Genomic DNA, 12,285 nt, shown 5'->3' on the forward strand with positions numbered 1-12,285 from the left:
TCCTGTGCACGGAGGCGGGGTTATAGAGGAGGCGGCGCTATGCATTCTGGGAAGAAGGTCAAAGCTTTTAGCCTGTTGTTGCCTCGGATCAAGAGCCTACTCTACACCCCAATGTCATTCCCTGAGGAGCTCAGTGTACCCCGCAGCAGAAAAACCTTTTACTGCAGCGTCCTATGGGGGTCATTCTGACCTGATCGCTCGCTGCAGTTCATCGCAGTGCAGCGATCAGGTCAGAACTGCACATGTGCCGGCACCGCAGTGCGCCGGCTCATGGCTGACAGCCTAGCGATCACCTCTGCCTGATTGACAGACAGAGGCGGTCGCTGGGCGGGAGGGGGCGGCATGGCAGCGTTTGCCCGCCGTTTTGTGGGCGCGGTCCGGCCAACGCAGGAGTGGCAGGACCGTGAGGTGAGCGAGCCGCAGTGGCTGTGTGATGTCACACGCAGCCGCTGCGATCCGGGCAGCGACAAGTAACTCCCGGCCAGCCGCAGGAGCTGCGCTGGCTGGGAATTACTCGTCAAGTACAAAAGCATCGCCGCACACAGATCCCCAGAAGCCCTGACTCCACAACACAGCACCTGGGCTGCTGGCCTGGAAGCCCCGAGATGGCTAATGTAACGGATAAAGTGGGTGATATCGCGGAGGGTAATGTCTGGACGCTGAATCAATGTAAAAGGTGACAGTGCAGTGGGTGAGCAGTGTCACTGACACTGCACAGCACTCTCACCTTTTACATTGATTCAGCGAGTCAGTCAGTTCTGCCAGCCAGTCACTATTTGTTAGCACCGGTGTCCCAACGTGCCGCATTACAGGGAAGTATACGCAATAAATAAACTACAGCTCCCAGCAGCCCTAGCCGCCGAAGCATTCAGGCGCAAAGGGCTCCTGGGAGTTGCAGTTTATTGAGTGCATCTTCTTCCCTGTAATGCGGTGCGTTAGGACACCGCCGCTAAAAATAGTGATTGGATGCTGTGCGAGTCTCCAGGAGAACCACTGCCAAAGGGAGGACAGCAGCCTAGCTGCTTCCAGGAGGAGAAGCAGGAGAAGTATTACCCGCCCCTCCTCGCAGTACCTCCGGGCCCCATCCGCGGCACCCGCACATCCGGCCCCTCTGCCCCACCCGCAGCACCCCTGCACCCACTCCTCTCCCACCCGCAGCACCACCTGCCCCTCCCCCACCCACGGTGGCTCCTGACCCCCTCCTGCGGCACCCGCCCCTCCTCCACCACCGCACCAGCCCCTCCCCCCACCCGCGGCACCCCCGGACCCCCTCCGCGTCTCCCCCGCACCCACCACACCCCCAAACACAGCACCTACTAGGTGATTCATCAGGCCCTGCGAGCGCTGTTCATGCCGTTGCAAGGGCTTTGACCCCTTAACCATTGCACGCACTCACATAATTATGATTGGAGGGGATACTCCATATAATAGAAATATTGCATGCCACAAGGACGTGCAAGGGTTAAGGGGGCATAGTCCTTTACGACGGTGTGAAGAGCGCCTGCAGGGCGCGATGAATCACCTAGTATATTTATATACTGTAAACATATCCTCCTTGGAACTTCAGGTTTACATAGAAGCATAATTCATATTTATTTAGTCACTTATCTACACTCTTTCAAGATAAACAACATCTTGTGACTTGGTGCACCATAATGAAGAAAGAACTCACATGGAATCTAGAATTCTCTTCTCTTTCATATTTAATAAATAGAAGACACATTCTAATATCTCTAGAAAAGGTAGATTGTATAGCATTGCCACTTGTGGCGAAACTGGTTGGAAATGGGGCATTCACATGAAGCATACATTATGTGAAGCTGGGTCATTGGAATTGTGGGCCTAGTTGTGCATACACAGGGATCCACTTGATTGTTGATGCATCTCTTGCACCAGGTATGAGACTGGTTCAAATAAAAGCTGATGAAGACTACTACTTCCACAAACGGATGGAATTTGGTGCCATGGTCACACAGAATCCTGCAACTCGGCATACGGCTCATTAGCAGCATATAGTTCCATGCACAGTGAGACAACTCTGAGTTGGCTTCAATATGCTTTTGCCATGTCGTAATAGATTACATATACTGGTAGCCAGTGTCTGTTTATAACCAGGTCTTACAATTCAAGGAAATTAGACTGCCTATAATTCATTGCTGAATAGACCAAACATTTTACTTTAATCTACAGGTGTGCCAATGGGCATAAAGATTCCCCCATTCCCCACCTCAACTAATACCTTCTTCTCCATCACCTCCGAGAGCAGCTTCCAATCCCACGCCACTGTATCCAAGGTAGCTGGGTGCATCCTGAAAAAACATAAATGGGCAGCAGCTTCACTAAAAATGACTTCATTCCTCACTTCTATCAGTCCAATTCTGTAGGACACTAGATTAAATTTTGGTTTGGGACTCCCTGATTTGATAAAACATTTGGGCCCCCCAGTAACCACTTGACCCTAGATGAGTACCTGGGTTAAACAGTGGTTGACCCAACTCTGCCAACACTACTGAAATGAATAGAGACCAATATAGCAAACAAGGGGATGTATAATATAGAGGATAAGGATAATATAAAGCTCCCCATAACTATTTAATAATAAATCAATGTATAACGCTACTTGTTCTACATTTGTTTTATTTCTCCCTCGCTTACATTTCATAGCTGCCTATACTGTTGATTTAGGTTTCCTGGCATCACACTACAGCCTGTGTATTTTAGGATGCAATTCTTTGCACTTGGAATGGGTTATACTGGCACAGAAGAGGTCACAATTTTCTCTCTGGCATCAAAATGTACTGAATATGCTCACTGCACATTCGGAAAAGATAGGGTAAAACAATGGCTATAGACAACTTAGATTACAGGACTAAATCAAATGCAAACGTAATGCACCCGCAGGTGCAGCCACATAGTGCGCTTGAATTTAGCCACGCATTTCCAAACATAATTAAGGTTTGCAGACTCTGCTTTTTATTAGAATCTGCAATCCTTTTTTTCACATGCTTGTGGCCGGCCATCACAGGGAATGGTCGCCCACCAACTGCGATCATGCTCTAATTGCGATAGCACTGTAATTAGTGTGTGGTCGCAGGAACTAGGGAAGCCTCCTGCCGACCCAGCCTGGCTGCAACGGCAGGAGTACCGCCATTTTTTCGATTGGAGCGGCTGTGTGTGAAGACACAAAGCCGCCCCTAAAATGCAGGTGACATGCCCGTTTCCCCCGCAACAGTCAATGAACACCCCCCTGCATTTGCGATGCAACCTGAATGATCCCCATATTCAGTTGATTTCATCTCTAAATTGGTTGCAATGCCATCTACATGCCAACAATCAATTTATGTTAAGTGTGAATGCACCATTGCCGCACTACTGAGACTCAAGTGCACAAGAATGTCCCGTGCATAAGCAGTGAGACAAACTGCAGATGCGGCTCCGAATCAGGCCCTTTCGGTTCAGGAAAGTAGGTTTCTGATATAGGGTTGCAATTATCTTTTGTACGTGATGCAAGGAATAAAAGCATTAAAAGCTTGTTCTGCTTACCCAGAGGAATTTAGATTTACTTAATGACTGCTTACAGTTTTATTTAAAACAAAGTGACTGGTCTGGCGGTCCAGCGGCTTTACTTACTTTTGAACTTTCATCAGGATCATGTAAGCTTCATGCTCAATTGCTTGTTCCTCCGCACAAAGTAGAATAGAGTTGATGACATGACTGATAATATCCTTAGGTGGGTAATAATGTGCAGATACAAACTCATTCAAGAAGTGCAATGTGCCTTGATGGAAGCTTTCATCTTTTGTGTTGTTCACGATGCTCATACGACTTAAAGGGATTGGCACTGAAGGCAGTTTCTGTTACAATTACACGGAAAATAAAGGAAAAATGTGAACCGAATAAGCTATAAGAGAGCAGTGTGCAATACTGGGTGTAAGTTACAGAAGTGTAACAAAGTTACTGTAAACCAAATGTAGGAACAGAATGGTAGAGGAAACACTAACAACATTTTCTTACTTACACAATCTTATACTCCATACTCCCTTTGATGGCACCTAACCCCGGGTTTTCTATACCTGTCCTATATTGTCTTGAAATGTAAGTGCTGTTTTCTTGTTTGCTCATTTGATTAAGTACTGTGTAAGGGGCGCTGCGGATCCCTTGTGGCGCCATATAAATAAGGGATGATAATAATAATAATAATAATAATAATAATACAAACTCGCACACGCTCTCTAGGTACATCTAAAGTGTTCCTAAGTGTTAATGGATAAAGGCCCATACACATTAGACAAGAAAATAAAAGATATCGCTCAGAAGGGCCATTCTTTTACAATCTCGTCCAGTGTGTACACTCAATGTCGTTAACGATGCGCGCTCCCGTGCATCTTTAACAACCCCCTCCCTCGTCTGAACACGTACAGACGAGGGAGGTTCTCGTTAACGACAGCCATGCTACACCTGCAGCATGGGCGTCGTTCCCCCCGCCACCGCTCTCTTCCCCCGCTGGCATCGGCAAATGTGTATGCACTAGCCGATGCTGGCACCCCGCCGCTGGCAATATCGGCGTCAGTGAGGATCGTTTAGTGTGTGGGCCTTAAGAGTTACAAGCAGAAAATGTTTAGTGATTATTTATACTACAAACAGTACCAAACATAAATAAGTTCTCCTTGCTTGTGGTGACAGAAAATACGAGACTACCACCTGCATTCTCTCAGTCTAACTGTTTTACAAGATTTAAGGTGTCGTTCTGTTACCTTGTCATTTTTAAATGTATTGAAAAAGAAGTGATTGACTGGAGGTTTCTTGAAGTACCTAAGTTTGTACAGAAGGGCATTGTTGAGATGCACTGCTTGAGCATCAGGCTCTTCCTTACTGTCCTCTTGTTTTACCACAGTTTGGGTGGATGTAGAACTTGGCACCGGCTGTGAATGATTGTCCTGTAAATACACAGTGCAGGTGGCTTCAGGCTGCCAACTTTGTAAAGTAGAACAATTTTTCAAGGGGCCTTTCACGTTCGTTTGAAATGCAAGATCCTCATCAATACTATCACAGCGAGAGACCTCTTGGTTTTTCACATCACTTGCACAATCAGAAATTCTTTGGTGGCTATACGTAGATCTCCAGCTACTTTCAGCAAACCTGCCTTCACAATCAGGGATCTCATCATTTAAAAGTCTACTGTCCCCAGATAACCAACATGCATTGTTGCTACTTTCCGAGTCGGACTGTCCACCTGAGAGGAGACAACTGCTGTTGCTTAAGGATTCCGAGGATATCAACTGATCGAACTCAAAATTCATGTGCTCATTGGCAGTCAAATCTATTACATGGTCATCAAAGTCTGTCAAATCAATTAAGTCCTGAAAAGAGAAAAAATAAATAATTAAAAAATAACAAAAAATAAGAATTTACTTACCGATAATTCTATTTCTCGTAGTCCGTAGTGGATGCTGGGGACTCCGTAAGGACCATGGGGAATAGCGGCTCCGCAGGAGACTGGGCACAAAAGTAAAGCTTTAGAACTACCTGGTGTGCACTGGCTCCTCCCCCTATGACCCTCCTCCAAGCCTCAGTTAGGATACTGTGCCCGGACGAGCGTACACAATAAGGAAGGATTTTGAATCCCGGGTAAGACTCATACCAGCCACACCAATCACACCGTATAACTTGTGATCTAAACCCAGTTAACAGCATGATAACAGAGGAGCCTCTAGAAAAGATGGCTCACTACAGCAATAACCCGATTTTTGGTAACAATAACTATGTACCAGTATTGCAGACAATCCGCACTTGGGATGGGCGCCCAGCATCCACTACGGACTACGAGAAATAGAATTATCGGTAAGTAAATTCTTATTTTCTCTGACGTCCTAGTGGATGCTGGGGACTCCGTAAGGACCATGGGGATTATACCAAAGCTCCCAAACGGGCGGGAGAGTGCGGATGACTCTGCAGCACCAAATGAGAGAACTCCAGGTCCTCCTCAGCCAGGGTATCAAATTTGTAGAATTTTTACAAATGTATTTGCTTCTGACCAAGTAGCTGCTCGGCAAAGTTGTAAAGCCGAGACTCCTCGGGCAGCCGCCCAAGATGAGCCCACCTTCCTTGTGGAGTGGGCATTTACAGATTTTTGGCTGTGGCAGGCCTGCCACAGAATGTGCAAGCTGAATTGTACTACAAATCCAACGAGCAATAGTCTGCTTAGAAGCAGGAGCACCCAGCTTGTTGGGTGCATACAGGATAAACAGCGAGTCAGATTTTCTGACTCCAGCCGTCCTGGAAACATATATTTTCAGGGCCCTGACAACGTCTAGCAACTTGGAGTCCTCCAAGTCCCTAGTAGCCGCAGGCACCACCATAGGTTGGTTCAGGTGAAACGCTGAAACCACCCTAGGGAGAAACTGAGGACGAGTCCTCAATTCCGCCCTGTCCGAATGGAAAATCAGATAAGGGCTTTTATAGGATAAAGCCGCCAATTCTGACGCGCGCCTGGCACAGGCCAGGGCCAACAGCATGACCACTTTCCATGTGAGATATTTTAACTCCACAGATTTAAGTGGTTCAAACCAATGTGACTTTTGGAACCCAAAAAACTACATTGAGATCCCAAGGTGCCACTGGAGGCACAAAAGGAGGCTGTATATGCAGTACCCCTTTTACAAACGTCTGAACTTCAGGGACTGAAGCTAGTTCTTTTTGGAAGAAAATTGACAGGGCCGAAATTTGAACCTTAATGGACCCCAATTTCAGGCCCATAGACACTCCTGTTTGCAGGAAATGTAGTAATCGACCCAGTTGAATTTCCTCCGTCGGGCCTTACTGGCCTCGCACCACGCAACATTTTTTCGCCAAATGCGGTGATAATGTTTTGCGGTTACATCCTTCCTGGCTTTGATCAGGATAGGGATGACTTCATCCGGAATGCCTTTTTCCTTCAGGATCCGGCGTTCAACCGCCATGCCGTCAAACGCAGTCGCGGTAAGTCTTGGAACAGACAGGGTCCTTGCTGGAGCAGGTCCCTTCTTAGAGGTAGAGGCCACGGATCCTCCGTGAGCATCTCTTGAAGTTCCGGTTACCAAGTCCTTCTTGGCCAATCCGGAGCCACTAATATAGTGCTTACTCCTCTCCATCTTATAATTCTCAGTACCTTGGGTATGAGAGGCAGAGGAGGGAACACATACACTGACTGGTACACCCATGGTGTTACCAGAGCGTCTACAGCTATTGCCTGAGGGTCCCTTGACCTGGCGCAATACCTGTCGAGTTTTTCCCAACGGTTTATAATCATGTGGAAGACTTCTGGGTGAAGTCCCCACTCTCCCGGGTGGAGGTCGTATCTGCTGAGGAAGTCTGCTTCCCAGTTGTCCACTCCCGGAATGAATACTGCTGACAGTGCTATCACATGATTTTCCGCCCAGCGAAGAATCCTTGCAGCTTCTGCCATTGCCCTCCTGCTTCTTGTGCCACCCTGTCTGTTTACGTGGGTGACTGCCGTGATGTTGTCCGACTGGATCAACCCCGGCTGACCTTGAAGCAGAGGTCTTGCTAAGCTTAGAGCATTGTAAATGGCCCTTAGCTTCAGGATATTTATGTGAAGTGATGTCTCCAGGCTTGACCATAAGCCCTGGAAATTCCTTCCCTGTGTGACTGCCCCCCAGCCTCGCAGGCTGGCATCCGTGGTCACCAGGACCCAGTCCTGAATGCCGAATCTGCGGCCCTCTAGAAGATGAGCACTCTGCAACCACCACAGGAGAGACACCCTTGTCCTTGGTGACAGGGTTATCCGCTGATGCATCTGAAGATGCGACCCGGACCATTTGTCCAGCAGGTCCCACTGGAAAGTTCTTGCGTGGAATCTGCCGAATGGGATTGCTTTGTAGGAAGCCACCATTTTTCCCAGAACCCTTTCATTGATGTACTGAGACTTGGCTCGGTTATAGGAGGTTCCCGACTAGCTCGGATAACTCCCTGACTTTCTCCTCCGGGAGAAACACCTTTTTCTGGACGGTGTCCAGGATCATCCCCTAGGAACAGAAGACGAGTCATCGGAATCAGCTGCGATTTTGGAATATTGAGAATCCAATCGTGCTGCCGCAACACTACCTGAGATAGTGCTACACCGACCTCCAACTGTTCCCTGGATCTTACCCTTATCAGGGAATCGTCCAAGTAAGGGATAACTAAAATTCCCTTCCTTCGAAGGAGTATCATCATTTCGGCCATTACCTTGGTAAAGACCCGGGGTGCCGTGGACCATCCATACGGCAGCGTCTGAACTGATAGTGACAGTTCTGTACCATAAACCTGAGGTACCCTTGGTGAGAAAGGTAAATTGGGACCTGAAGGTAAGCATCCTTGATGTCCCGAGACATCATGTAGTCCCCTTCTTCCAGGTTCGCAATCACTGCTCTGAGTGACTCAATCTTGAATTTGAACCTCCGTATGCAAGTGTTCAAGATTTTAGATTTAGAATCGGTCTCACCGAGCCGTCCGGCTTCGGTACCACAACAGTGTGGAATAATACCCCGTTCCCTGTTGCAGGAGGGGTACCTTGATTATCACCTGCTGGGAATACAGCTTGTGAATGGCTTCCAAAACTGCCTCCCTGTCAGAGGGAGACATCGGTAAAGCCGACTTTAGGAAACGGCGAGGGGGAGACGTCTCGAATTCCAATTTATACCCCTGAGATATCCCTTGAAGGATCCAGGGGTCTACTTGCGAGTGAGCCCACTGCGCGCTGAAATTCATTGAGACGGGCCCCCACCGTGCCTGATTCTGCTTGTAAAGCCCCAGCGTCATACTGAGGGCTTGGCAGAGGCGGGAGAGGGCTTCTGTTCCTGGGAACTGGCTGATTTCTGCAGCCTTTTCCTCTCCCTCTGTCACGGGGCAGAAATGAGGAACCTTTTGCCCGCTTGCCCACGAAAAGACTGCGCCTGATAATACGGCGTCTTCTTATGTTGAGAGGCGACCTGGGGTACAAACGTGGATTTCCCAGCTGTTGCCGTGGCCACCAGGTCTGAAAGACCGACCCCAAATAACTCCTCCCTTTAATAAGGCAATACTTCCAAATGCCGTTTGGAATCCGCATCACCTGACCACTGTCGTGTCCATAACCCTCTACTGGCAGAAATGGACAACGCACTTAGACTTGATGCCAGTCGGCAAATATTCCGCTGTGCATCACGCATATATAGAAATGCATCTTTTAAATGTTCTATAGGCAATAATATACTGTCCCTATCTAGGGTATCAATATTTTCAGTCAGGGAATCCGACCACACCAACCCAGCACTGCACATCCAGGCTGAGGCGATTGCTGGTCGCAGTATAACACCAGTATGTGTGTAAATACATTTTAGGATACCCTCCTGCTTTCTATCAGCAGGATCCTTAAGGGCGGCCATCTCAGGAGAGGGTAGAGCCCTTGTTCTTACAAGCGTGTGAGCGCTTTATCCACCCTAGGGGATGTTTCCCAACGCACCCTAACCTCTGGCGGGAAAGGATATAATGCCAATAACATTTTAGAAATTATCAGTTGTTATCGGGGGAAACCCACGCATCATCACACACCTCATTTAATTTCTCAGATTCAGGAAAACTACAGGTAGTTTTTCCTCACCGAACATAATACCCCTTTTTGGTGGTACTCGTATTATCAGAAATGTGTAAAACATTTTTCATTGCCTCAATCATGTAACATGTGGCCCTACTGGAAGTCACATTTGTCTCTTCACCGTCGACACTGGAGTCAGTATCCGTGTCGGCGTCTATATCTGCCATCTGAGGTAACGGGCGCTTTAGAGCCCCTGACGGCCTATGAGACGTCTGGACAGGCACAAGCTGAGTAGCCGGCTGTCTCATGTCAACCACTGTCTTTTATACAGAGCTGACACTGTCACGTAATTCCTTCCAACAGTTCATCCACTCAGGTGTCGACCCCCTAGGGGGTGACATCACTATTACAGGCAATCTGCTCCGTCTCCACATCATTTTTCTCCTCATACATGTCGACACAAACGTACCGACACAGCACACACACAGGGAATGCTCTGATAGAGGACAGGACCCCACTAGCCCTTTGGGGAGACAGAGGGAGAGTTTGCCAGCACACACCAGAGCGCTATATATATACAGGGATAACCTTATATAAGTGTTTTTCCCCTTATAGCTGCTGTATCTTTAATACTGCGCCTAATTAGTGCCCCCCTCTCTTTTTTAACCCTTTCTGTAGTGTAGTGACTGCAGGGGAGAGCCAGGGAGCTTCCCTCCAACGGAGCTGTGAGGGAAAATGGCGCCAGTGTGCTGAGGAGATAGGCTCCGCCCCCTTCTCGGCGGCCTTATCTCCCGTTTTTCTGTGAATTCTGGCAGGGGTTAAATTCATCCATATAGCCCAGGAGCTATATGTGATGCATTTTTTGCCATCCAAGGTGTTTTTATTGCGTCTCAGGGCGCCCCCCCCCAGCGCCCTGCACCCTCAGTGACCGGAGTGTGAAGTGTGCTGAGAGCAATGGCGCACAGCTGCAGTGCTGTGCGCTACCTTGTTGAAGACAGGACGTCTTCTGCCGCCGATTTTCCGGACCTCTTCTGTCTTCTGGCTCTGTAAGGGGGCCGGCGGCGCGGCTCTGGGACCTATCCATGGCTGGGCCTGTGATCGGTCCCTCTGGAACTAATGTCCAGTAGCCTAAGAAGCCCAATCCACTCTGCACGCAGGTGAGTTCGCTTCTTCTCCCCTTAGTCCCTCGATGCAGTGAGCCTGTTGCCAGCAGGTCTCACTGAACATAAAAAACCTAAAACTAAACTTTTCACTAAGCAGCTCAGGAGAGCCACCTAGTCTGCACCCTTCTCGTTCGGGCACAAAAATCTAACTGAGGCTTGGAGGAGGGTCATAGGGGGAGGAGCCAGTGCACACCAGGTAGTTCTAAAGCTTTACTTTTGTGCCCAGTCTCCTGCGGAGCCGCTATTCCCCATGGTCCTTACGGAGTCCCCAGCATCCACTAGGACGTCAGAGAAACAAACATGGATTAGCAGTTTCATTTTGAACCTATCCACACGTAGTTATTGTCTAGAATCAATATTTTATGTTGAAGAGAGAGAAAATATATGAATGAGATTTAGGAGGACTACTTTATCAGGTGGTTCGAGAACCCTCCACACAAAACTACCCAACATCTTTGGAGTTGAACAAAAGTCTATTTCAATGGTGTCAGAAGTGAGAGATAAAGATGCTGAGATCATTGGGACAAAGTTCTCTGTCCATCTCATGACGAAAGAGGCCTCCTTCATGGCCATGAGACTTCTATTTTGATCATGTGGCATTCGCATAACATACAAATGGGCCTGCCTCTCAAAACCTTATGAGCCTTGGACAGTGCATTTCAGGCTACATGTAACTCGAGCACATTGATGGGAAGGACCTACTTCTCCCTGGACCAGAGGCCAAGAAAACTGGAGCCCCAGAATCACTGCACACCAGCCGGAGAAGCTGTAAGCTGTTGAGTACAATCCCAGACTAAAAACTGGCAACACTTGGACAGGTCGGACAAGTATAGCCACCACAAAAATAACTTACCGGTCTGATGAATGATCTGCCTGTCAAGTCTAAGAACTAATCTGGATCGATGCATCAGGATTAGATTCTGTAGAGCTCTGGAATGGAAATGAGCAAAGGGAAGAGCCTCAAAATGAGGCCATCTTCCCCTGCAACTGCATGCACAAAATGCCCAACACCAAATGTCTCTGCAAGAAAGACCTCACCAGAAACTGAAGAGCCACAATCTTGGCCTCTGAAAGAAATACCCTCCAACAAGCTGTAGAGAACAAGAAAAAGCATTCTCTGGGCTGTAAACAAGTTGGAAAATTGATGATCTTGCTATGTTCCTCCAAGATTGCCTCTTCTCAGTGAACAGTGGTTGACTGAGAATCAAATCATTTAGATAAGGGATCACTACAATACCTTCGATTGTCAAAATCATAGGAACCATTGCCTTGGTAAAAACCCAAAGAACAGTGAAGAAACTGAAGGGAAGAGTTTGAAACTGAAAATTGTGACTTTCTACCACAAACCTGTGATCCCCTTTTCACATGGGAATGTGTAAATAGGCATCCTTGCTGTCCAGAGATGCTAGGAATTCCCCGCCATCTACAGTAGCTATGACTGAGAGCAGGGATTTCATCCTTCCACAAAAAGATGATTCAGCCACTGAGGTTTGGCCAAAATTACCATGCAGTTTTGTTACAAGGAGTAAAACCCCAACCCTTTCTGACTTTCTGGAACTGGAACACTAA

At 47.8% G+C, this 12,285-nt stretch overlaps 1 protein-coding gene across 8 annotated transcripts in view; it reads right to left on the minus strand.

The window, feature by feature from the left end:
• Nucleotides 1-12,285, minus strand: part of SIMC1 (SUMO interacting motifs containing 1) — a 116,090-nt gene that overhangs the window by 102,715 nt on the left and 1,090 nt on the right. For 6 of the 8 annotated variants that reach the window (XM_063928007.1, XM_063928003.1, XM_063928001.1 and 3 more), the window contains exons 2-4: nt 4,755-5,360; nt 3,631-3,854; nt 2,228-2,309 (exon numbers count right to left, since the gene is read on the minus strand). In XM_063928007.1, the coding sequence (XP_063784077.1) occupies nt 2,228-2,309; nt 3,631-3,854; nt 4,755-5,300 (852 nt within the window). In that variant the 5' untranslated portion in view covers nt 5,301-5,360. Of the gene's footprint in view, nt 1-2,227; nt 2,310-3,630; nt 3,855-4,754; nt 5,361-12,063; nt 12,227-12,285 lie in introns of those variants that run through there. The other 2 variants (XM_063928008.1, XM_063928002.1) reach the window with 2 other exon arrangements.

Source organism: Pseudophryne corroboree, chromosome 6, assembly GCF_028390025.1.
Source record: "Pseudophryne corroboree isolate aPseCor3 chromosome 6, aPseCor3.hap2, whole genome shotgun sequence".
Taxonomy (NCBI): domain Eukaryota; kingdom Metazoa; phylum Chordata; class Amphibia; order Anura; family Myobatrachidae; genus Pseudophryne; species Pseudophryne corroboree.